The 27556-nt window shown below is 38.2% G+C and overlaps 2 protein-coding genes across 6 annotated transcripts; one reads left to right on the plus strand and one right to left on the minus strand.

The window, feature by feature from the left end:
• Positions 1 to 1295: 1295 nt before the first annotated feature.
• Positions 1296 to 7804, plus strand: LOC126379623 (N66 matrix protein-like). Of its 4 annotated transcripts, none has more exons than XM_050028453.1 (4): positions 1296 to 1419; positions 2426 to 2456; positions 3590 to 3808; positions 7452 to 7804. In XM_050028453.1, exons 1-4 carry the CDS (start codon positions 1393 to 1395, stop codon positions 7649 to 7651), a joined length of 477 nt encoding a protein of 158 aa, XP_049884410.1. In that variant the 5' UTR covers positions 1296 to 1392; the 3' UTR covers positions 7652 to 7804. The 4 variants fall into 4 exon arrangements, with proteins under 4 accessions (XP_049884410.1, XP_049884412.1, XP_049884409.1 ...); XM_050028455.1 differs by having other exon boundaries at positions 7512 to 7804; XM_050028452.1 differs by lacking the exon at positions 7452 to 7804 and adding an exon at positions 4079 to 4431.
• Positions 7805 to 16051: 8247 nt separating this feature from the next.
• Positions 16052 to 27365, minus strand: LOC126379570 (N66 matrix protein-like). Of its 2 annotated transcripts, none has more exons than XM_050028373.1 (9): positions 27240 to 27365; positions 26307 to 26337; positions 25236 to 25280; positions 22151 to 22252; positions 21530 to 21634; positions 19769 to 19810; positions 18789 to 18833; positions 18360 to 18689; positions 16052 to 16318 (listed from the first exon to the last, which is right to left on the minus strand). In XM_050028373.1, the coding sequence occupies exons 1-9, from the start codon at positions 27264 to 27266 to the stop codon at positions 16188 to 16190; spliced, it is 858 nt and encodes a 285-aa protein (XP_049884330.1). In that variant the 5' UTR covers positions 27267 to 27365; the 3' UTR covers positions 16052 to 16187. The 2 variants fall into 2 exon arrangements, with proteins under 2 accessions (XP_049884330.1, XP_049884329.1); XM_050028372.1 differs by having other exon boundaries at positions 18351 to 18689.
• Between the last annotated feature and the right edge of the window lie 191 nt (positions 27366 to 27556).

A 27556-nucleotide genomic window follows, 5' to 3' on the forward strand; every position in this document is an offset into this window, starting at 1 on the left:
GTAACGAATACTGAGAGGGATGATTCAGCTGATTATTCTGAGTTAATATCAAGTGGAATTTTCCATCGCAAAAGTATAGAATTGAAAATAATTTAAAAAAACTAAAAAAATAACATGAATTTTGCGACGGAAAATTCCACTTGATATTAACTCAGAATCATGGTCTGAATCATCCCTCTGAGTATTCGTTACGATGTCACTAACACCCTGTATGTAGCAAGCAACATACTTCTATACATAATGTGATCCAAATATCAAGCAACAATTATTTTTATATATTATTATGCTTCTGCTATTACATTGTATTTTTGAATAATTATGTACCCGAGTGATGAGAAAATAGGTAATTTTCATCTTTAATCTCGAATTACGTCCTTCTAGGTCTTCCTCTGCCAGCCCTACCAACAACTTTCGCTTTATATATTGCTTTCGTAGTAAATTATTTCTCCTATTCTATTAAAGTAATTTGGTACTATATTATAATTTATGAGGAGCTCGGTGGCGCAGCGGTAAACGCGCTCGGTCTGCGATTGTTAAAGTTAAGCAACTTTCGCAAAGGCCGGTCATAGGATGGGTGACCACAAAAAAAAGTTTTCATTTCGAGCTCCTCCGTGCTTCGGAAGGCACGTTAAGCCGTTGGTCCCGGCTGCATTAGCAGTCGTTAATAACCATCAATCCGCACTGGGCCCGCGTGATGGTTTAAGGCCCGATCTCCCTATCCATCCATAGGGAAGGCCCGTGCCCCAGCAGTGGGGACGGTAATGGGCTGATGATGATGATGATGATTATAATTTATGTACTTACACCATTAACACATGTTTATGGAACACGATGTTCGTGCGTCACCCAACAGGGTCCACATAATACCAGCGTCGTGGTTCACGCCGCGACTTGTGCTGAGTGAGGCCCTTTTATCTCAGGACGTCCACCACCACCTTATGATCATTTCGACAAACATCCGTCTTGCTTTTTTGTAATTGTTTTAGTGGAAATTTGATATGATGTTGTTGACTTTTTTTGTGTGTGGCACCCTTTTATAATAAACTTTTTCTATTATGGTCTATTCTATTCTTTTTGATATAATATATAAAGAAAATGTATGCCCAAATCCGTTTTTCTTCTTATGACATCCCTGAGTTGATTACAATAACAATTAATAAAGATAAATATAATGTGTTAAGTAGGTTAAATAACAATACATAAAATATATGTACGTAAATAAAACATAAATAGAAATAAACACTATGATAATTGTTTACATTCGACAAAGATAATATATAAATATCAACATAAAATTAATTCAGGTATAGTTGTAACTGCTCTTTGTAGAGATCTTGTAGTAAGTACTGAAGTTTATTCTTGAAGTCTAGAAGTCAAGAGAAAATACAAACAATGAAGGTTTTCATAACTCTTGCTCTGGTGAGATATTTATAACGTATTTGTAATATTACTAATTATACAAAGTCACTGTGAGCCGTGGTAGCCCGGTTGGTAGAACACTTGCCTCTCACTTTGAGGTCGCAGGTTCGAATCCAGCACAGGCCTAAACCAATAATTGCCGAATTACTTTTCCAATTCATGTTTGGGTCATAAATGATAATCACGTGCTCAGCGGTGAAGGAAAACATCGTGATGAAACCAGTGCCACGATCACGGGATGACTGATGAGATTGGAGTGACTCTGACTGACTCCAATCTCATCAGTCATCCCGTGATCATGGCACTTGCAACAGTGTCGAAATATCGGGAGTCTCATATCCCTGCTTTAAACGCGGTAAGAACCCGTTATTATGTGTTTTAATGTTGTAAAATGAGGAGCTCGGTGGCGCAGCGGTATACGCGCTCCGTCTGCGATTGTTGAAGTAAAGCAACTTTCGCAAAGGCCGGTCATAGGATGGGTGACCACAAAAAAAAAGTTTTCATCTCGAGCTCCTCCGTGCTTCGGAAGGCACGTTAAGCCGTTGGTGCATTAGCAGTCGTTAATAACCACCAATCCGCACTGGGCCCGCGTGGTGGTTTAAGGCCCTATCTCCCTATCCATCCATAGGAAAGGCCCGTGCCCCAGCAGTGGGGACGTTAATGGACTGATGATGATGTTGTAAAATGATTTTTGTGGATATATTTTTTTATTATTACTTATATACTTAATTATGTCTTTACAATTAGATTATATTTTTGAATAATATACCCCAAGCAATGAGAAAATAGGTAATTATCACGTTAAATACTACTGTACTGTTGTACTGTATCTATCATCATCTGTGTTAGTTTTTTTTGTATATTGTGTGCAATAAAGTATATTTGATTTGATTAAATCTGGAAAGCGATACTTTTATTTTGTGGAACGTTGCCTTGAAAGTCCCATATTGGGACGTACCCGTGAGCTTATGATGTTACAAATTATGATTTTATTATTATTTTTCAGCTCATCGTCGCAATAAATGCAAGGCCCGATGGTAAATACCAATCAAACTATTATTTATACTTTACTTAATAAGACCTAGGGTGGTATTAATAAACTAATCTCAGCTGAGACTGCCCTCAAGACCATGGTCTTGATTGCCTTGTCCCTGATTGCCATTCCCCTGATTGCCTTGTCCCTGATTGCCATTCCCCTGATTGCCTTGTCCCTGATTGCCATTCCCTTGATTGCCTTGTCCTTGATTGCCAAATAAACTGAGAACTGTCACATTGACACGATCTTGAGGGCAGTCTCGAAGCTGAGATTAGTTTATTAATACCACCCCTAGAAGGACGTACACTGACCAAATTGGTGATGTCCTCAGAAAAGGTTCAGTCTAATCCTTTTTCCTTTGTAAGATCTCTATCTCTGTACTATCCGAGTGCCCCGCAGTACTCTATTCAGCTAGAGAGATGATGTTCTTGTGCAGCATTCTCCATGCTACTTTTTTAGGGAAAAATAGGGCAGTGGTTTTCCTCTTGCCTACCGCCCCCCAGTACTCTGACGCGAGTGGGATGGCGCCCAGAGTAGTCTATTACCAAGCCGTACTAGGACTCCTGTCCTTCGCCTCTTTTTTTTTTTTTTGACGTGACTTATCGGTCCTCATTAGGACCAAACAAAAGACCCTATGCAGGGATGGCTCACCTTTTGTGCTGTCCTAAGTGCCCTAACACCTGCACTATTAAAGACCTTTACGAAGCCACTGACAATGCCGTAAACGTGGCCAATTATTGGTCAGCAAAAATTTAGTACCGATCGCCATCGACTCGCAAAGAAGAGATTGTAGATTTGCCGCAGATTAACTACTTGGCTGGACAAATGGGGAGCGCTGAAGGCTCACACCCGGTACAACGCTTAAAACAACAGGCCTGAGGGTGCCCAGTTGGGCTCGAACCTCGGCTCAGGGCATCGTCTGAGAGGAAAAATATTTGAAAGAATTAATCGACCCTATTGGGGCGATAGCGATTAGCGCTGATTGAGGGAAATCGTCGACCACGCCGGCGGGGTCAGTATCGGGGTTGTCCTCCGCCTCTGAATAGTACTGTCAGTTACTGCTGCCCTCTGGCAGGTTCCAAGTACTTACCGTCCTATATGTTCTAATTATTTATTCTTTATTTTATGTTACAGGTGACTCCAACGATGATTCAAACTCATCTCCTGTAAAGCAAGCCATGGTACAGATTCAAGAAACGAAGCAGGTTGCGAGCGGATCTCATATCACTCAAATCAGTCAACCAACTCAGGTTGGAAGCCAAAAAAGCAAAGGGAATGACAACCAGGGGAACAGCAACGGCAATCATGATGGCCAAGGGAACGATAATCAGGGAAATGACAATCAGGGACAAGGCAACCAAGGAAATGGCAATCAGGGAAATGGCAATCAAGGACAAGGCAATCAGGGGAATGGCAATCAGGGACAAGGCAATCAGGGGAATGGCAATCAGGGAAATGGAAATCAAGGAAATGGCAATCAGGGACAAGGCAATCAGGGGAATGGCAATCAGGGAAATGGCAATCAAGGAAATGGCAATCAAGGAAATGGCAATCAGGGACAAGGCAATCAAGGGAATGGCAATCAGGGAAATGGCAATCAAGGAAATGGCAATCAGGGACAAGGCAATCAGGGAAATGGCAATCAGGGACATGGCAATCAAGGAAATGGCAATCAGGGACAAGGCAATCAGGGAAATGGCAACCAAGGAAATGGCAATCAGGGAAATGGCAATCAGGGAAATGGCAATCAGGACAATGGCAACCAGGGGGGTGGAGGTGGTCCCCTCGGTGGTCTCACTGGTATTTTTGGTGGGTTCCTTTAAATAAAGGGACAGAAGATAAATATAATCACTACTTATTATATTTAGCACGTAAAATCTATTTAGACTAAAAAAGAAGTAAAAAAAAGAAAGAAAATATTAATTATTGCAGGGCGCCACAGCTACAGTACAATAACGTCAAAAATGTAAAACTTACACAATATCACACCCCGAAGATTTCATACAAAACACCTTGTGAACGACATGTCTCGACTCAAAATAGCAAATTCGAGATCCAGACCCGATCCGAGACCCCCAAATTTTCGGGACCTCGTGTACTTAGATCATAAAAAAATGTAAAGTAAGGATGGCTGAAAACCAGGGATGTCAGGGATCTCTGTAACCGAAACTATCGGATATCCGACATAAAAATCATCCGTAACCGTAACCGAATCCGAAATAAAAGTTTCGGATATTATCGGATAGGGGCGGAGCCTAATTGAGACACGTTACAAGTTGTTTTGATCGGATAGCAGCTACCAGTGCCGACACACAAGCCGCGCGCAATGTTTGTTATTTTCTTCTTTTGTCATCATAACATTAACATTAACGTTTATGTATTTATGAAATATATATTTTATATAATTTATTTCAGAATCAGAATCAGAATCAGAATCATTTATTCAACGTAATTATCATGGATAAACTTGTTGAAGGTCAATGTAACATTTTTGAATTTACGTCATTTCGCAAGGTGTTATGGCTGAGGAGAAGAAATGACAAGAAACTGCAACAGCAACACATCTTTTAAATCAATGAGGGTACATTACAAGTTATTTAATAACTAGAGGAACACATTCAATACCAGACATTTTTATCATTTAGGTAATCATTAATCTTATAATAGGCTTTTTTACATAAAGTAAGCTTCACGTGAGCTTTAAATTTGTTCTCTGACAAATTTAAAATATTATCTGGTATTTTATTGTAAAAACGTATACATAACCCCAAAAAAGATGAATTTAATTTACTTAATCTAGAATTTTGAACAACAATTTTATTTTTATTCCTTGTATTGTAAGTATGCCTTTCACAGTTTCTCGGAAGGAGAGATAAATTTTTACGCACATACATAATGTTTTCATAAATATATTGACTTGCGACCGTCAGTATATTTATTTCTTTAAACAGCTCCCTTAAAGAGTCCCGACAACGCAGATTATAAATTTAAATGTGGTTTGTAGGTTTAGGTTAATATTTTGTTTTATATTAGTATAAGTAATTGCTAAATAATTTGTACGCGTATGTATGTCTTATCTATATAATATTATACGTTCAATGTCTCTCTTGTCACGTGGGTCAGCTGGAAGAAATCTCTTTGTTTAGAGATAAGCTTACCTGTACTATCTGTTTTCTTTGTATGTTTGTTATGTCTGTTTTATTGTGTACAAATAAATAAATAAACATTACTTATAACTTGTCGTTATAACTTTTGTCGTTATAAATAAAACCACTTTATTACCTATTTGTATTTTACTTTTTCTTTTACGAAATCCCTTAAAAAAATAATATCCGTAACCGTATCCGGTATAATAATCATTCTTAAAATCGTATCCAATCCGTATCTGAAATTTCATATCCATAACATCCCTGCTGAAAACGATGAAAATTAGTAATATGTGGATATTCCAGTTGGTTATATATTAAGATATAACTTAGGCTTAATATTATCTTAAGTATTACCCATTGTATAACTGCTTTTTATCCCTAATAAAAAAAATATCAAAAATACTGATTGTTTATAATTGAATGGGAGTGTAAATAACTATAGGCATAATACCTACGATCTATTGACAGTTTTAACAGCTTACCACCTGAGTACGATCTAGACTTGTTTTGTTCTAAAGTATCCATGATGCGACAAAAAATTGCGAAAACTTTCTTTGAGACACAAGTGACTTATTAGCCCTAGTTTGAGAACGTCAAATGTTTGTACCTACCTTACTTAACCTGCTTTAACCTACTTACTTAATTCTTGATTTTTATGATTGTAAAAGGGTAAGTAAATAACTTAGCCGCTATTAGGTGGAGACTTGTAATTAGCCTTTAGTTATTGTCTGGTAATTATGTTAGAAAATGTATATGGCCGTAAGTCTTCCTCAAAATAAATAAATAATAAATATAATAAATAAATAGCCAAATCTTGGATGGGTTACTTACCAGAGTAAACATTTTAAGATTATGTGGGTTGCTTCAAGTAACACAAACAGACTCCCGTGCAAGTACAAAGCCACTCACTCACCCTGCTTTGATATGTGCTACCTTCTAACCGCAGAAGGCGAAGATTCGACTCCTCTTCAAAGTAATTTTAAAGAAACTTGTCACACAGTCACAGCTTTTTTTTTGACGTGACTTATTCTAGATTTGCGGCGGATGGCATTAACTACTTGGCCGGACAAATGGAGAGCGCTGAGGGCTCTCACCCGATAACACAGTCACAGCAAGTTACAGCGTGGAAGTCAGTGACGAAAAAGTCAGAAAGATTGCGAGGTACCTCGTATAATATCACTTCACACACACGAGCACAACTTTATAAAGTTATATGAAAAAAATCCGCGGTGGCTTTCAAAAAACACAAAAATATATTTATTTATTTGACGGAGCTAAAATTATGCAGCCGCCATGAAGCAGACGAACATTTCGATAGACCGCGTCGATCCCGACCAATCAGCACGCAGTTTTTAATTGGAAAATGGTGTAACTAGCGCCATCTCTGTGAGCCACCCAGCAACACTCGCTATTCACGGTTAACCGTGCGCCATACCCAAACAGCGGGGATTTGAAATGTTTACCCGAAGCAATCGAGGAGGAGCTCGGTGGCGCAGCGGTTAACGCGCTCGGTCTGCGATTGTTGAAGTAAAGCAACTTTTGCGGCCGGTCATAGGATGGGTGCCACAAAAAAATAAATAAAAAAAAAGTTTTCATCTCGAGCTCCTCCGTGCTTCGGGAGGCACGTTAAGCCGTTGGTCCCGGCTGCATTAGCAGTCGTTAATAACCATCAATCCGCACTGGAAATCAAGGAAATGGCAATCAGGGACAAGGCAATCAGGGGAATGGCAATCAGGGAAATGGCAATCAAGGAAATGGCAATCAAGGAAATGGCAATCAGGGACAAGGCAATCAAGGGAATGGCAATCAGGGAAATGGCAATCAAGGAAATGGCAATCAGGGACAAGGCAATCAGGGAAATGGCAATCAGGGACATGGCAATCAAGGAAATGGCAATCAGGGACAAGGCAATCAGGGAAATGGCAACCAAGGAAATGGCAATCAGGGAAATGGCAATCAGGGAAATGGCAATCAGGACAATGGCAACCAGGGGGGTGGAGGTGGTCCCCTCGGTGGTCTCACTGGTATTTTTGGTGGGTTCCTTTAAATAAAGGGACAGAAGATAAATATAATCACTACTTATTATATTTAGCACGTAAAATCTATTTAGACTAAAAAAGAAGTAAAAAAAAGAAAGAAAATATTAATTATTGCAGGGCGCCACAGCTACAGTACAATAACGTCAAAAATGTAAAACTTACACAATATCACACCCCGAAGATTTCATACAAAACACCTTGTGAACGACATGTCTCGACTCAAAATAGCAAATTCGAGATCCAGACCCGATCCGAGACCCCCAAATTTTCGGGACCTCGTGTACTTAGATCATAAAAAAATGTAAAGTAAGGATGGCTGAAAACCAGGGATGTCAGGGATCTCTGTAACCGAAACTATCGGATATCCGACATAAAAATCATCCGTAACCGTAACCGAATCCGAAATAAAAGTTTCGGATATTATCGGATAGGGGCGGAGCCTAATTGAGACACGTTACAAGTTGTTTTGATCGGATAGCAGCTACCAGTGCCGACACACAAGCCGCGCGCAATGTTTGTTATTTTCTTCTTTTGTCATCATAACATTAACATTAACGTTTATGTATTTATGAAATATATATTTTATATAATTTATTTCAGAATCAGAATCAGAATCATTTATTCAACGTAATTATCATGGATAAACTTGTTGAAGGTCAATGTAACATTTTTGAATTTACGTCATTTCGCAAGGTGTTATGGCTGAGGAGAAGAAATGACAAGAAACTGCAACAGCAACACATCTTTTAAATCAATGAGGGTACATTACAAGTTATTTAATAACTAGAGGAACACATTCAATACCAGACATTTTTATCATTTAGGTAATCATTAATCTTATAATAGGCTTTTTTACATAAAGTAAGCTTCACGTGAGCTTTAAATTTGTTCTCTGACAAATTTAAAATATTATCTGGTATTTTATTGTAAAAACGTATACATAACCCCAAAAAAGATGAATTTAATTTACTTAATCTAGAATTTTGAACAACAATTTTATTTTTATTCCTTGTATTGTAAGTATGCCTTTCACAGTTTCTCGGAAGGAGAGATAAATTTTTACGCACATACATAATGTTTTCATAAATATATTGACTTGCGACCGTCAGTATATTTATTTCTTTAAACAGCTCCCTTAAAGAGTCCCGACAACGCAGATTATAAATTTAAATGTGGTTTGTAGGTTTAGGTTAATATTTTGTTTTATATTAGTATAAGTAATTGCTAAATAATTTGTACGCGTATGTATGTCTTATCTATATAATATTATACGTTCAATGTCTCTCTTGTCACGTGGGTCAGCTGGAAGAAATCTCTTTGTTTAGAGATAAGCTTACCTGTACTATCTGTTTTCTTTGTATGTTTGTTATGTCTGTTTTATTGTGTACAAATAAATAAATAAACATTACTTATAACTTGTCGTTATAACTTTTGTCGTTATAAATAAAACCACTTTATTACCTATTTGTATTTTACTTTTTCTTTTACGAAATCCCTTAAAAAAATAATATCCGTAACCGTATCCGGTATAATAATCATTCTTAAAATCGTATCCAATCCGTATCTGAAATTTCATATCCATAACATCCCTGCTGAAAACGATGAAAATTAGTAATATGTGGATATTCCAGTTGGTTATATATTAAGATATAACTTAGGCTTAATATTATCTTAAGTATTACCCATTGTATAACTGCTTTTTATCCCTAATAAAAAAAATATCAAAAATACTGATTGTTTATAATTGAATGGGAGTGTAAATAACTATAGGCATAATACCTACGATCTATTGACAGTTTTAACAGCTTACCACCTGAGTACGATCTAGACTTGTTTTGTTCTAAAGTATCCATGATGCGACAAAAAATTGCGAAAACTTTCTTTGAGACACAAGTGACTTATTAGCCCTAGTTTGAGAACGTCAAATGTTTGTACCTACCTTACTTAACCTGCTTTAACCTACTTACTTAATTCTTGATTTTTATGATTGTAAAAGGGTAAGTAAATAACTTAGCCGCTATTAGGTGGAGACTTGTAATTAGCCTTTAGTTATTGTCTGGTAATTATGTTAGAAAATGTATATGGCCGTAAGTCTTCCTCAAAATAAATAAATAATAAATATAATAAATAAATAGCCAAATCTTGGATGGGTTACTTACCAGAGTAAACATTTTAAGATTATGTGGGTTGCTTCAAGTAACACAAACAGACTCCCGTGCAAGTACAAAGCCACTCACTCACCCTGCTTTGATATGTGCTACCTTCTAACCGCAGAAGGCGAAGATTCGACTCCTCTTCAAAGTAATTTTAAAGAAACTTGTCACACAGTCACAGCTTTTTTTTTGACGTGACTTATTCTAGATTTGCGGCGGATGGCATTAACTACTTGGCCGGACAAATGGAGAGCGCTGAGGGCTCTCACCCGATAACACAGTCACAGCAAGTTACAGCGTGGAAGTCAGTGACGAAAAAGTCAGAAAGATTGCGAGGTACCTCGTATAATATCACTTCACACACACGAGCACAACTTTATAAAGTTATATGAAAAAAATCCGCGGTGGCTTTCAAAAAACACAAAAATATATTTATTTATTTGACGGAGCTAAAATTATGCAGCCGCCATGAAGCAGACGAACATTTCGATAGACCGCGTCGATCCCGACCAATCAGCACGCAGTTTTTAATTGGAAAATGGTGTAACTAGCGCCATCTCTGTGAGCCACCCAGCAACACTCGCTATTCACGGTTAACCGTGCGCCATACCCAAACAGCGGGGATTTGAAATGTTTACCCGAAGCAATCGAGGAGGAGCTCGGTGGCGCAGCGGTTAACGCGCTCGGTCTGCGATTGTTGAAGTAAAGCAACTTTTGCGGCCGGTCATAGGATGGGTGCCACAAAAAAATAAATAAAAAAAAAGTTTTCATCTCGAGCTCCTCCGTGCTTCGGGAGGCACGTTAAGCCGTTGGTCCCGGCTGCATTAGCAGTCGTTAATAACCATCAATCCGCACTGGGCCCGCGTGATGGTTTAAGGCCCGATCAATTGCCCCAGCAGTGGGGACGTTAATGGGCTGATGACGATGACTCGAAGCAATCAATATACAGAGTTTAATAATTAAATAAATACACACTTATTTTGCTTTAATAACCCTCAACTATTAATGTTGTTTGACAGCAATATCCGTGAGAACAATACACATGTCTTTCTCACTAGCCTGTACGCTATCTTTCTGTCCTTGTTTCAAATACTCACGATAACACATGTGTGGAGGGTAGTTAAACATTTTGTTACTTGCAACTACCCGCAGATCGATAATATCGTTGACTTGTTGAATATAGCTGACAGAACAATACGTGACTCTTTCTTTCTAGGTTGTAAACTATATTTCTGTCCTTGTAAATTACTAATCATTCATTCATGCTATTATGAATGGGCAAAGCCTTGCACTACAAGGCACTTCGCTGAGGACGGTTTCTAAGTTTAAGTTTCTTGGTCACTGGGTCGCCGACGACCTTAGTGATGGTTTGGACATCGAGAGGGAGCGCCGGTCTCTGTCTGTGCGCTGTAATATGTTGACTCGCAGATTTACACGATGTACCAAACAAGTAAAGATTACGCTCTTCAAAGCATTTTGTACACGTGCGGTTTGTGGATCAGCTTTACGAAGCGTATATACAGTGACCTGAGAGTGCCATACAACAATGCGTTCAGGGCGCTGCTGGGGCTGTCGCGACGCTGTAGCGCTTCCGGTATGTTCTGCGAGGAGCGTTTAGACGACTTCCACGCGATCATGCGTAAGCGTTGTGCGTCTCTGTTGCGCCGTGCGCGTGCCAGCCCCAACACCATCATGAGCGCATTGGTGGACCGGTACGACTCGCCGCTGCTGAACCGCTGGGTGCGATTGCACGCTGTCACATAGCTGTCCGCGGCTTCGGTGGTTCGGGCCGGCCTCATGTATTTTATTTTTATGTTGTTCGTCTTTCGAATCTGTTACTAATACTAGGTTAAGCTTTTTGTTACTAACTAAATACGGACTAGTTTCCGAAATAAATATTTTGAATTTGAATTTAATTTTGAATATTTCTGTCCTGTTGTCATTTCCTATTCATGATACCATTTATGAATGATTAATGTCAGAACTACCTACGTGTTATTTCGCACTAGGCTGTATGCTATCTTTCTGTCCTTGTCAAATTTATCATTCATAAATAGTATGATGAGTAGACGATGATAACAGGACAAAAATATACACCATACAGGCCAGTGCGAAAGATATTAAGTATTGTTCTGTCAGCTGTTCTGTCAATGTTGCTCAGACGCTGGTGAACTCCTATTAGCTTATACTATCCTGGTACATTATTTTGCTAATCGCTGCATTGTAACCAAAGTTTGAACAGTGATTTCCGATTATTATTTGTCTCTTGGTGTTTATGTTTCCTTGATATTGACACTCATTGAGGAGCTCGGTGGCGCAGCGGTAAACGCACTCGGTTTGCTATTGTTGAAGTTAAGCAACTTTCGCAAAGGCCGGTCATAGGATGGGTGACCACAAAAAAGAAAGTTTTCATCTCGAGCTCCTCCGTGCTTCGGAAGGCACGTTAAGCCGTTGGTCCCGGCTGCATTAGCAGTCGTTAATAACCACCAATCCGCACTGGGCCCGCGTGGTGGTTTAAGGCCCGATCTCCCTATCCATCCATAGGGAAGGCCCGTGCCCCAGCAGTGGGGACGTTAATGGGCTGGTGATGACATTGACACGGCAAATAGAGGAAGGCTTGTCATATTAAGCCTAAGTAACGGCCTCCGCGAACTCACCAAAACACCCACAGATTTCGCGTAGTGTGTTAAATTCTTTACCAAGATTAGTTTTGTAAGCCACATGCGAGCAAATGAGCGTCGGAGTTGAAGCACTCGCCGTTAGCGAAACCGGCTGGATCACTCATCATCATTTTCTTTGCCACACCTGACATAATGACGTAACGTTCCATTTCCAAATAAATAATGAGCTAATTGGTCCCAAAACGGCCTCCGTGGTCCAGTGGTTGAGCGTTGGGCTCACGATCCGGAGATCCCGGAGATCCCGGCGATCCGACATTCATCCTTCGTCCATCAGTGACTAATCCGTCATTAAACCACCATTAAACCGCGATCCGACATTCATCCGTCGTCCATCAGTCATTAATCCGTCATTAATCCGCCGTACTTGGGGAACTTAGGGTTTGGTACCAAGTACTTGGGGTTTGATACCAAGATCTTGGGGTTTGATACCTAGTACTTAGGGTTTGGTACCAAGTACTTGGGGTTGGGTACCAAGTACTTGGGGTTTGGTAACAAGTACTTAGGGACAAAACTACGGAGATGTGTAATGACCAAGGGATAAACAATGACACCTAAATCCATTGATGTATTTTATTTTAATACAGGAACACTAAATTGCTGAGGCTCTGTGGCTATGAGAATAATCTGAGGTAACAATATAAAAATAAGCAATACAGTAAGGAGGTGGTAAGTATTCACAACAAAATTGAGAAAGAACTTTGGCTTTTAAAAATAAATAGGTTAACATATGGCGCGATTTTTTTAATTATTGGACTGGTTCCACGGCCGTAAGTCGTAATAATTCTATAAATAAAAATATATGACCGCTTTTTTTGCAAATGATGGTCATTTTGTTTTTTAGACTTGGCTTGAGGATCTTGTAACCAGGCCATTAAATAAAAAAAGCTGTTGTCAGTGTCCATTCATTGTACTATTTATGAATGATTAATTTGATAAGGACAGAAAGATAGTTTAGAACCTAGTGTATTTTTCTATCATTAATCATTCACTCATAGTTCATGAATGGGCAATGACGACAGGACAGAAGTATACTACACAGCCGAGTGCGAAAGAGACGTGTCTATTATTCTGTCAGCTGGTTCGTCAAACTTCGAACCAAATTTTGAACTACCCGCATCATATTTAAATTAACTTCAGAACAGGACAGAAAGATAGTACGCAGCCCAGTGCGAAAGAGACGTGTATTGTTTTGTCAGCTGGTAAACAATAGTGACAATCTGCGGGTAGCTGCAAAGTAACCAATATTGAACTACCACGGGTGTTGTGATTAATTTGACAACAGGACAGAAAGTTAGCATGCAGGCTAGTGCGAAAGATGACGAGACGACGACGACGGTGAGTGGAGACGTGTCTATTATTCTGTCAGCTGGTCTGTCAAACATTGTTGCTTAGACGCTGGTGACCTATGCTATCCTGGTTCATTATTTTGTGAATCGCTGCGAAATTTTGGACTATCCGTATTTTTCTCTTGGTGTTGTTTGCTTTCGTAATGTTGAGACACGGCAAATAGAGGTTACTTCCCAAGAGGAATGGTATTTCCTCTAAGTATTACGACGCGCCCTCGGGAAATTCACCAAAATGCACAACAAAAATGCCATATGACGTAAATATTATATTTTCAAATAAACAGGCAATAAAAATTTAGTAAAATTTTTTAAAACGGGATTGGAAAATTGATAACTTCGCTTATGTAGTAGATACCAGGATAACATGAGTTTACAGAAGTTCTTAATAATTCATTTATTCGCTTTAGAAATCATCATACTGCCAGACATTATTTGACAGACTAGCTTATAGAACAATATACACACCTCTTTCACTCTAGGCTGTATGGTAATATTTCTGTCCTGTAGTCATTGCCCATTCATGAAACCATGAATGAATAATTAATGTCAGAAAAAGAAAAAAGGCTGTCTGTCTTTTTGTCCTTGTCAAGTTAATCATTCATAAATAGTATGGCCCTGTTGTCAAATCAGTCTAAATATGATGCGGGTAGTCCAAAATTTGGTACGAAGTTTGTCAGACCAGGGGGGTTAAAATCCAAGCTTCATCTAAGAAAGCAATATTGCAATTTGATATTTGCGCATTTTGAAGTAAGTACTTACGTCAAACAAACGTCAAATAGCAATATTGGTTTCTTAGATGAATTGCTTCGATGTGGCCATTTTAACTCCCCTGGACCGTTTTCGCTTTAGATTTTACTTGCCCATTCATAGAACCACGAATGAATGCGTGTTTCTTTCGCGCCATCTTCTGTCCTTGTCAAATTAATCATTCATAAATATTATCATGAATGAACATTGACAACAGGACAGAAGTATACCATACAGGCTAGTGCGAAAGAGACATGTATTGTTCTGTCAGCTGTTCTGTCAATGTTGCTCAGACGCTAGTGAACTCCTACTAGCTTATGCTACCCTGGTACATCATTCAGCTAATCGCTGCATAGCAGTCGTATTTTGAAGTGACAGTCAAGGTTATTCTGTTTATGATCTTTCTCATGGTGTTTATGCTTTTATAGAACGTTGATGCGGAAAATAGAAATCGAAGTTAATATTTTGTGATCTGCTTCCTGCCTTGTCGTATCCCGCTTTATAGGAAGTATTAGACGAAGTCCCTCTAAGTTTAACCAAAATGCCTACAGCTGCTGTAATAACGTACTGACGTAACGTTCCATTTTCAAAGAAATAATGATGGATTCTTTCATAATCATACGAACATACATATATAAAACTCACGCCGGGGTAAGCAGAGACTATGGAATTCCATTTGCTTCAATCCTGACACACTTCTCTTGCTTCCTTCATATTCTCATTCTTTCATAAATATTGTCATAAAGAAAAATACAACGACTCGCAAATGTAGTACCAGGACAACATGAGTTTGTAGAAGGTCTTTGTGAGCGTGCATCCAGACAATATTTGACTAACCAGCTGTCAGAAAAAAATATATTTCTTTCGCACTAGGCCCAATGCTATCTTTCTGTCCTGTTCTCAAATTAATCTAAATATAATGCGGGTAGTTCAAAATTTGGTTCGAAGTTTGTCAGAATAATATCGTCTCTTTCGCTCTAGACTGTATGGTATATTTCTGTCCTGTTGTCTTTGCCCATTCATAATAGCATGAATAAATGATTAACGACAGAACGACCTGCGTGTTTCTTTCGCACTAGGGTGTATACTATCTTTCTGTCCTTGTCAAATTAATCATTCATAAATGGTATGATGAATGGACGATGATAACAGGACAGAAATATACACCATACAGGCTAGTGCGAAAGAGATATGTATTGTTCTGTCAGCTGTTCTGTCAATGTTGCACAGACGCTGGTGAACTCCTACTAGCTTATGCTACCCTGGTACATTATTTTGCTAATTGTTCAAAGTTTGAACTATCAGTCATTTCTAATTATTATTTTTCTCTTTATGTTTATGTTTTCATGATATTGACACGGCAAATAGTTTAGTGTGCGTTTTGTGTAGGAGGCAATTATAATGTGGCATCAAAAATACTTGGGGTTTGGTACCAAGTATAGAAATAAAAACAGGTTAAGTAGCATGAAAATATTTATTTATTTCTTAATCACACTACAATACGATTTTGTACCTACTTAATCACAACACAAATGGAAAACAAAAAAAATGAATCACCTAAAACTTAATTTATTAGCTGCCTTGACGCTCAGAGCAATTTCATCCAGGCAACCATATTTAATTGCTACCATCTTGTAACCCCAATTGCGTGGGTTTGGCGTATTGGTTTATATTATCGCCAAACGCGATTTGCTTGACTCCTTGACCCTGTTTCATGGCCTGTTTTACTTTTTTATTGCTGCCACCACCTAGAAAAAAAAAGCATTAAAAAATATCTAAGTGCGTCGTCATGAAATATCGACCTATGTAAATGCTAACAAACAAACATTACATTTTATAACAAACATTGTAGAAGAATTGAAGGGAAGAGAGGAAGGGGTAGACCTAGGAGAACATTTATGAAACAAATAAAAGAGAAGGTGCAGGTCGTGTCGTATCAGGAGGTGAAGGTTTTGGCGGGAAGAAGAAAGGAATGGCGATTACTCCACAGAAAAGAGCGCAGCTCTTAAATAGAGAGAGAGAGAGAGAGAGAGAGAGAGAGAGAAATGCTGTAGCATTATTAGTAAGATAGTTATTGATAGTTGTTAGTATTATTGATTGATTGATTGATTGATTGATAGTTTTATAAGTAAAACACTCGGTTACTTGGAACGAACTGACTTCATTTTTTATATATTTGACAGATGACACAATAATAGCATAGATGGCGTTGCTATTTATTTACTTATTATTTTGTTACCTATTTTCATTAATTAGTGTATCGATAATGCTCTGCCCCGCACTAATTTGTGACAGGCGCCGACCCGACCCCCTCACAGATCATTAAAATTGCCGAAACCATTGACCCCATATGAAACAAATAGACTACCAGTCTCTGTAAAAACGATTAGCTTCAAATAATTTTTTCGATTCTGATCCGCACCACCCAAATCCCCTGGTGTGCGGCTTCCGAATACGTCCAGCTCAGGCACGGTACTCAAAAGTGTCAGCGTCCGAAGTTTGAATCGAAAAAACGTTTTGAAGTTAACGTTACGATGTCACTAACACGGTTTTAAAAAAAAACTCCTTAGCAATTGACAACATTTCAAATTTTTAAGCCGTGGTTTTTTGTGCTATTTCGAAAGTACTTGTTTAAATAGAAGACACGTATTTTTTCTTTTCAAGATTTTTCCACTAGAAGTTACAAAAAATATTTTTTGAAAATTGGATTCTGCCATTGATAGAATGAAGGCAGTATACTGTAATGTACCTTTGCATGCGTATTTAAAACAAGTCGCAAACAAAGTGTCATGTTATGTATGACATTTACTTTTTTTATAATTTTTATGTAAAGGTCTGAACTTATTATGCCTTCCTCTTCTGACCTCGTGGATTTTTCAATATATTTCTATTATTACTGAATTAAAAAATCTGAAAAAATGTGTTTTGTGTAAATCATAGAAATATCTCGAAATGGTTTTCGATTTAAGGCACCTTAGTAAAAATGAAATGTTGTCAATTGTGAGTTTAATGCCATAACCTAACAAAATAGCTGTAAATAGTAAATGTTTCGAAGGGAAGTACCTATGTGACCTAACCTGTATTGGGCTGGTTTTCCTTCGGGTTGTAAGGTCAGACAGGCAGTCGCTTCTCTAAAAAAGCTGGCCCTGTCAAATCAGGTTACGTAAGCGGACCCCAAGCGGACTACTCAGAGGCGGAGGACAGGAGTCCTAGTATGGCTTTGTAATATAGACTACTCTGGGCGCCATCCCACCTTCGTCAGACAGAGTACTGCGAGGCGGAAGGTAAGAGGGAAACCACTGCCCTATTTTTCCCTAAAAAAGTAGCATGGAAAATGCTGCACCGACAAGAGCGTGGGTCTTAAATTGATGATGATGAGTGTTCGTTTTGCAAAAAGCCTGTAAGTTAGACTTTCACCGTAACATAAACCACCTTTAGCAATACATTATTTATAGTTTTATAATTAATTTACATAATAAATACAACTTTCATAAGGGCGCTGCTACACTGCTGTTATTTTACATAACATAAAATCACGCTAGAGAGATGATGCCCGAAATTACAATCATCCAAACGTGTTCCGCATTTTTTTTAATTAATAGGCTAGTATAATGATGTAAAGTCATGAGCAATATCATGTACACACTTTAGAACCCTGTCGCACTATCATATTTGACGTTTAATGGGACTTACGGTTTAATTTGTCAAAAAAGTTAATGTGACATGGTTTCAAAGTGTATACATATTAGTACTCCTGACTCTACATATCGTTTCCGTTACCATTATTACCATTCCCGTTGTCGCCATTTCCGTTGTCGCCATTCCCGTTGTCGCCATTTCCGTTGTCGCCATTCCCGTTGTCGCCATTCCCGTTGTCGCCATTCCCGTTGTCGCCATTCCCGTTGTCGCCATTCCCGTTGTCGCCATTCCCGTTGTCGCCATTCCCGTTGCCATTCCCATTACCATTCCCGTTGCCGTCCCCGTTGCCGTCCCCGTTGCCGTTGCCGTTGCCATTGCCATTATTATTATTGTTACCACTACCGTTGCCTCCATTATTTTTGTCATTATTTCCAGAATTCTGTGGATTATGAACGTGGCTTCCGACGATAGGACTTAATACTGTAAAATAAAAATTATATGTTATCGTTACCTTTTAGTGGTAAGTATTTTTTTAAATTATTTTATAGGTCAAAAAATAAAAGTAGAAAAGAAACTTACCCGGCGCGACAACGTTTACATTTTTGAGCGCATCGCGGCCAACAACTGAAAAAGTAAACTTACATAATTATTTAAATTCGAAAATATCTTTATCTAGTAGGTAACATAAATACTAAATAAGTAAATAAATAAGTAAATTTTTACATAACGAACGTCTCGTCCGCCTAAATCTACTGCAGCTTCTCACAACCTGTATGTATAGCCGGGGAAAAGAAGTTGCAAGAAAAACCTCGGCACAGGGATCTTAGATGCTGAGGGATCTCATCCTAATTCTTTAGTAATGTCTCCACAGGAATTCGGACCCAGGACAAGTTGGGAACAACTTCGGGATCGTGAATCTAACGCTCAATCACTGGACCGCAAAGGACGTGGAGGATGGAGGAAGATTATACGTGTAATCACAATCCTCAGTGGTGGGGAAACAAGACTCCATCTAGCATGAGACTCGGTAACATAATAGATTTTTTTTTGTAATTGTTTAGTGGAAATTTGATATGACGTTATTGTGTTTTTTTTTGTGTCATCATCATCACCAGCCCTTTAACGTCCCCACTGCTGGGGCACGGGCCTCCCCTATGGATGGATAGGGAGATCGGACTTTAAACCACCACGCGGGCCCAGTGCGGAATAATGGTTATTAACGACTGCTAATGCAACCGGGACCAACGGCTTAACGTGCCTTCCGAAGCACGAAGGAGATCGAGATGAACACTTTATTTTTGTGGTCACCCATCCTATGACCGGCCTTTGCAAAAGTTGCTTAACTTCAACAATCGCAGACCGAGCGCGTTTACCGCTGCGCCACCGAGCTCCTCATTCCTTTTTTTGTGTGCGGCGTTTTTGTTTTTTCTTTTGTGTGTGGCGCCCTTTTATAATAAACAATTTCTATTCTATTCTACATGTCTTAATGTATACGTATTTAAAACTTGGTTCGAGCATTTTTTTCTATTTCTATTCTATTCTATAATTTATGTACGTACGCAGGCCTCCGTCATCATTATCTTCGTTTCCATTACCGTTACCTGGAAATAAAAAAAAAATATTATTAGGGACAGTCAAAAAAATCACAATTTTTCTGTATACTTATAAAGGTTGTTTAGAAAGGCAGCAGCGCGTGAGCAGTAAGGCGCCTCGAGTTTCGAGTTAGCGCACTGTCATTAGTTCCTTAAGTATTGTACCACAACGTTCGAGTACTAAGAAAATTTTTGTTTTGTGTTTATTGAAAATAATAAATTCATCGTGTCTTATTAAGTGTCTCAATAACTCAATATTTGACTCTTTTCCCTTACTCTTACTCTTAAAAGGGAAGCCACAAGGAACGAGAGAAAGGGAAAGACCAAGAAGAGCTTACATAGAACAGATCAATGAGAAGACGAACGTCGTGTCAAATTCATATTCAAAAATATCTTTATTCAGTAGGTAACATAGTTACACTTTGAATCGTCAATTTTTACATAACGAACGTCTCATCCGCCTAAAACTACTGCAGCTTCTCACAACCTGTATAGCCGGGGAAAAGAAGCTGCAAGAAAACCTCGTCACAGGGCCCTAGTCTTATAAGGAAATCAAATCAAATCAATTTATTTGCGAGAACTCATAGAATACAAAAATGGTGGCAAAATAATTCAAATAACAATGCTGTGATGTGTTCGGCCTGCATGCAGGCGTACAAATATACATAAAATAATAAAAAATAAAGAAACTGACAGAATCGGCCCTTTGATAGACAAGAATGGAAAATGCTACACCGATAAGAGCGTGACTCTTAAATTATGATTAATAATATATAATTTTAAAGAAAACCTAAACATACATAACAACACTATATTGTATTTCAATATTCTTGCAACTGCCATAATCACAGGTATTTTTTTTTTTGACGTGACTTATTGTAGATTTGCCGCAGGTGGCATTAACTAATTGGCCGGACAAATGGGGAGCGCTAAAAGCTCTCAGTACAACGTTTTAAGACAACAGGCCTGAGGGTGCCCAGTTGGGCGAGAACCTAGGGTCAGGGCGTCATCTGAGAGGAAAAATATTTGAAAGAATTAATCGACCCTAGTGGTTCGATAGCGATAAGCGCTGATTGAGGGAAGTCGTCGACCACGCCGGCGGGCTCGGTATCAGGGTCCTAAAGTGTTTGGTGTCACGAACTGATTGGCTGCCTCTATGGCTAGGGATAATCACAGGATGACTCAGTGTTGAAATATTGAGAATATCAATGATTTTAACGCGGTGAGAACTCGGTTAAGACACATAGTTATACCTACATTAATAACTTTTTTTTTTTGTTCTAACCTTAAGTATTTATGTATACCTACATCTTTGCGATAATATTTGTTTATGTACACTATTTCTATTAAAGTAATTTGGTATTATATTATATTGTATTTACACCATTAACACATGTTTATGGAACGCGATGTTCGTGCGTCACCCAACAGGGTCCACATAATACCAGCGTCGTGGTTCGCGCCGCGACTTGTGCTGAGTGAGGCCCTTTTATCTCAGGACGTCCACCACCACCTTATGATCATTTCGACTAACATCCTTCTTGCTTTTTTGTAATTGTTTTAGTGGAAATAAGATATGATATTGTTGTCTTTCTTTTTGTGTGTGGCGTCCTTTCATAATAAACTATTTCTATTCTATTCTATTCTATTCTACATATTTAATTAAGACAACAACCGCGTACCTTCAAGCAATAACACATATTTGAATGTGACAATTTATGTACGTACCATCGTCGTTGCTGTTACCATCGCCATTACCATCGCCATTACCGTTGCCATTACCATTACCGTTGCCATTACCGTGGCCGTTGCCGTTGCCGTTGCCGTGACCACCTATAAAAGAAAGAAATACAGGGTGTTAGTGATATCGTAACGAAAACTTTGAGGGACGATTCAGGCCATGATTCTCAGTTGATATCAAGTGGAATTTTCCGTCGCAAAAGTATGGAATGGAAAATAATTTAAAAAATAATAAAAAAATCATCACCACTTGATTTTTACAGGTAGCCATTAGTGACACCTTAACGAATACTGAGGGGGCTGATTCAGACCATGATTCTGAGTTAATATTAATTGGAATTTCAAGTCGGAAAATTCATGAAAATTGTTGTGTTTTTTTTAAGGCACGTTAAGCCCTTGGTTCCGGTTACTGCTTACTGATATAAGTAAGTAGTCGTAACATGTGCCATGTTAGGGGCCTTTGGCGGCTCAATAATAACCCTGACACCGGGGTTGATGAGGTTGGTAATTCACTTCGATAGAAGAAGATTGAGCAGAGGCCTGTGTCCAGCAGTGGGACAAATATAGGCTGTATATGTTAAGCACCGTTGCCATATAATGCACACTTACCATTATTATTGTTGTTGTTGCTATTGTTCCCGCCATTATCTTTGTCGTTATGTGCCGCAGTCTGTGGCGAGTGTACCTTGCTCAGAACATCCGGGGATAAGACTGAAAAGTAAGATTTTAACAGTTTTAGCGGGACGGGAAAATATATAACACATCGGTCGCTTGGTAAAAAAGGCTTTTTGCGTGAGGGCAACCGAAGGGCGTTGTGCGCGGCGGAGCGGTTAGCCAGAGAGAATAAAAAGAAAAAAAAACAAAATGAAGTGACGCGCAGGCGCGGCGAGCGCCACCTAGTTTTCTTTTTTCTATTTAACTTATTATTTATGAATTTTAAAAAATAAAAATGTATTAATAAGTGCTACATTTTTTTGTTTTCTATGACGTCACAGTGTGCTTTTTCATACAAATGACAATGGGCACTTTTGTATGAAACTTGGTCCAAGAACCTCCACTGATGAGACTTATATGTAATGAAAGCTTATGCTTTCCCTATGATTCTGGCAAAGTCCTATCAGATTCTGTCCCGGGGTTCTTTTTTTACGGCCATGTTTGTCCTGGCTAAAAATGTGATAAAATACAGTGGGAGCTAAAATCGACTCAAGATGTGTTGCTGGATAACTAAGTCTACATAAATAATTATGTATCATATTGTATATCATTTTAAAGAGGATCTTTTCCAGAATCCGAAACATAAAAAAAAAAAACAAAAAAAAATCTTTTTGTAAGCGAATTATAGTCAATTTATATCTGCAGCGCCATTGTTTCTCGGTAGCTAAGTTCAAGTTTCATGCCTTTTACCCCTTCCAAAAGTATCTTACCGATTTTTTTTATATTGCTTCCGGAATTTGATCTGAGTGATAATAACAAGAAAAATAAATAAACACCTCTCCGATAGAGACCGGCTAAGCTATTGCCTATTGCAAGAAATCGTCATCATTAGCAAGTCATTACGGTATTGCATATTATAAGCTTATCAGGAACTTGGAACTTGGTCCAAGAACCTCCACTGGTGAGACTTGCATGTAATGATAGCTTATACTTGTCCTATGATTCTGGCAAAGTTCTATCAAACACTGTCCTAGGGTTTTTTTACGGCCATGTTTGTCCTGAGTGTACAGTAGTGGACTGCAAAATCACCTCAGGATTTGTTGTCGATAAACTATTTAACTAAGGCTATATACATAATTATATATCATAATGTATATCAATTTTAAAGGGGAAGGTTATCAGAATCTGAACCACAAATAAAAAAATGCATTAAGTAAGTATGTAAACGACTTTTAGCCAACTCACGTCCGTAGCACCATTTTTCTCAGCAGCTACGTACGAGTTTCGCGCCTTCCAACCTTTCCAAAGAAGCCCAATCATTTTTTCCTTCTTCTGATATTGCATTCTTAACCTGACAAGACTAAGTGACAACAACAAGAAATAAAATAGATACCATTCCGATAGAGGCCGCGTAAGCTATGGACCTATTGCAAGATAACGTACTCAAAGGCTAGTCATTATAATCCAACAGACGTAACATGATTAGAATGCGGGAGGACGCAAATGTAGTATGTTTTCTTTCACCACAATCTTGTTTTATTAATCCAGGCTTATATCTTGTCTTATAAACAATGCCGAATGGTACAACAAACGTATCGTAAACGTAAGGTTGCCTGGTAGTAATTGCTACCTTGGCAATAAAGCCGCCTTTTGCACCAGTTATTGCCTGAACTTGTTTAATGTGTTTCTTTTGTATACAATAGAGTCATTGTATTGCATCTTGATTAGAATGACTTATTTCTTGTTTCTCTCGTACTAAGCTGTATAGTTGTATAGTTGTATTGCTGTTAGTGTTAAAGAGACACATATTTCGTCTCTTTCGCATAAGGCGATGTACTACATTTCCGTCCAGCCGCATTCTAATCATGTTACGTCTGTTGGATTATAATGACTAGCCTTTGAGTACGTTATCTTGCAATAGGTCTATAGCTTACGCGGCCTCTATCGGAATGGTATCTATTTTTTTTTTTTTTTTCTTTGTTGTCACTTGTCAGGTTAAGAATGTAATATCAGAAGAAGGAAAAAATGATTGGGCTTCTTTGGAAAGGTTGGAAGGCGCGAAACTCGTACGTAGCTGCTGAGAAAAATGGTGCTACGGACGTGAGTTGGCTAAAAGTCGTTTACATAATGCATTTTTTTTTATTTGTGTTTCTGATTCTGATAACCTTTCCCTTTAAAATTGATATACATTATGATATATAATTATGTATATAGACTTAGTTAAATAGTTTTTCGACAACAAATCCTGAGGTGATTTTGCAGTCCACTACTGTACACTCAGGACAAACATGGCCGTAAAAAAACCCTAGGACAGAGTTTGATAGAACTTTGCCAGAATCATAGGACAAGTATAAGCTATCATTACATGCAAGTCTCACCAGTGGAGGTTCTTGGACCAAGTTCCAAGTTGCTGATAAGCTTATAATATGCAATACCGTAATGACTTGCTAATGATGACGATTTCTTGCAATAGGCAATAGCTTAGCCGGTCTCTATCGGAGAGGTGTTTATTTATTTTTCTTGTTATTATCACTCAGATCAAATTCCGGAAGCAATATAAAAAAATCGGTAAGATACTTTTGGAAGGGGTAAAAGGCATGAAACTTGAACTTAGCTACCGAGAAACAATGGCGCTGCAGATATAAATTGACTATAATTCGCTTACAAAAAGATTTTTTTTTGTTTTTTTTTTTATGTTTCGGATTCTGGAAAAGATCCTCTTTAAAATGATATACAATATGATACATAATTATTTATGTAGACTTTGTTATCCAGCAACAAATCTTGAGCCGATTTTAGCTCCCACTGTATTTTATCACATTTTTAGCCAGGACAAACATGGCCGTAAAAAAAGAACCCCGGGACAGAATCTGATAGTACTTTGCCAGATTCATAGGGAAAGCATAAGCTTTCATTACATATAAGTCTCATCAGTGGAGGTTCTTGGACCAGATTCGCCCATTCTCCTTTCATAGTAATTTCGCGTTTTGACGTTTAGTAAAAAGTGACTGATTTGACTAGTTTATCTGTATAAACTTACCTGACCCATGAAGATTCAGATTTTTCCCCAAATCACGACCGACAACTGAAAAAAAATGCGTTTAAAAGTTATTCAATCCTTAGGTAACACTAAAATTATCATGAATTTTCCGACAGGATCATCTCAGGCCTTTACATCTTTATCAGATGATTCAAACAGCGTTTCTGTGGCAGCTCCGACAGGATATTCCACTTGATATCAACTCTGAATCTTGGTCTGAATCATTCCCCTCAGTATTCGAATACGGAGGGGGATGATTCAGCTTATTATCCAAGTAAAATTTTCCATCGCAAAAGTTTTGAAAATAATTTAAAAACACAGAAAAGTCATGAATTTTGCGACGGAAAATTCCACTCGATATAAGCTCAGAATCGTGATCTGAATCATCCCCCTCAGTATTCGTTACGATGTCACTAACACCCTGTATGTTTAATTACGATATGCGATACCATGGTATAATAAAACCAGGTAATTATGCTCAATCCTGACAAGCCGCCATTGCATAGCTGATCGATACACATCGCCGCTTTGGAGATGTTTTGTGCGTAGGGTGACGATCACGGGAAATTACCCGTTCACGTGATGGTCATGAATGCGTGCAAAATATAATTTTCGTTACTAACAATAGTTTCATAAGTCACATCTTACTAACATAATATGGATGTAATTTTTTGATCCGAAATAAACAATTTTATTTATTTATTATTTATTGCTAGCCCTTTGATGACGTAAGTGTTACCATTAAATTGGTATCTCCAAGACTCCAAAGTTGTAAATTTTATTATTAAACAATAAGTGAATTACTGACTATGTATTTAATTTGTCACATATATAAAAATAATTAAAACTGTACGTAATTTTTTTACTAAAAGTACAAAATTTCCTTGCAAAGTAAATTAAACACTTTGGTCGTGGGTAATTTTTTTTTTACGAAATGGCAACACAGAGTCGGATGACGTCAGCTGGGATAACCTTGAAATGCTAGCTGTCAGTTTTGAGCATAATTACGTGGTTTTCTTATACCACGAGCGATACTACACAGGCGGTCCTGATGTACACCGAATTACTTACGGGTTGGCACCGCGCTTACGACGCCAACGAGCTGTAAAAAAAAAGTAATTACTTATTACCCGGGATGTTATGAATATTAAATTTCGGATACGGCTTGGATACGGATATAAGAATGATTATTATACCGGATACGGTTACGGATACGGATAATAAATTATTTCGAACTATCCGTTAGATTCAGATAATTTCGGTTACGGATATAAATTTAAAAAGTAAAATACAAATAGGTACCTAATAAAGTTGTTTTATTCATAACGACAAGCTATAATGTTATGACGACAAAAGAAGAAAAAAATAAACTCGTCGACACTGGCAGAACAACTTGTCATAACGTGTCTCAATTAGGCTCCGCCCCTATCCGATATTATGCGAACCTTTTATTCCAGATTCGGTTACGGTTACGGAGCTTCCTAACATCCCTGCTACTTACTAATGCATTATTACTACTTACTAATATCACACCCCGGACACTTCATACAAACAACCTCGTTTTACAAAGACACTATACATTGACGTTATCGTACACGCGCATCTGTGTGTGTGACGTCTGACGCCATACGACTGAAGAACTATGTTCGAGGGGGGGTAAGGTAAAACTAGGACGCCACAACTTTATAATAGTCATAGTAGCCCAGTTGGTAAAACGCTTGCCTCTCACTTTAAGGTCGCAGGCTCGAATCTAGTACAGCCTAACCAATGATTGTCGAATTTGTTTTCGAATTCATCTTTGTATCATAAATGATTATCACGTGCTCAACGGTAAAGGAAAACATTGTGAGGAAACCCACATGTGACTAAACCTGTATTGGGCTGGTTTTCCCTTCGCGGGTTGGAAGGTCAGACAGGCAGTCGCTTCTGTAAACCGGACCTGTCAAATCTTCAAGTTAGGTAATCGGACCTTTGAAAAAAAGGGATGACGATGTAGAAACTTACCGCTAATAAAGCTAAATAGATCTTCATATCGTCAAGTCTCGAAGGAACGAATCAATAAAGACAGAGAATCAATTGATATCACTGTAGAAGTATCTATCAAATGGAACTGTAAAAAAAAGATCCCATCATGGCATATTTATACTAAAATATTAACCTGTTATTTTTAAACCTTTTACTTCATTCTAGTCTTTATAACTGTTATAATAAATAGCACATTTCTTTGGACGAACATTGTTGTGTTTACTTACATTTTATTTGTTATAAACGTCCTTTTAATTGTTATAGAAGTCGTTTGTTGGATAACCTCTTAAGTAGCG

This window comes from Pectinophora gossypiella, chromosome 29 (assembly GCF_024362695.1).
Source record: "Pectinophora gossypiella chromosome 29, ilPecGoss1.1, whole genome shotgun sequence".
NCBI lineage: Eukaryota > Metazoa > Arthropoda > Insecta > Lepidoptera > Gelechiidae > Pectinophora > Pectinophora gossypiella.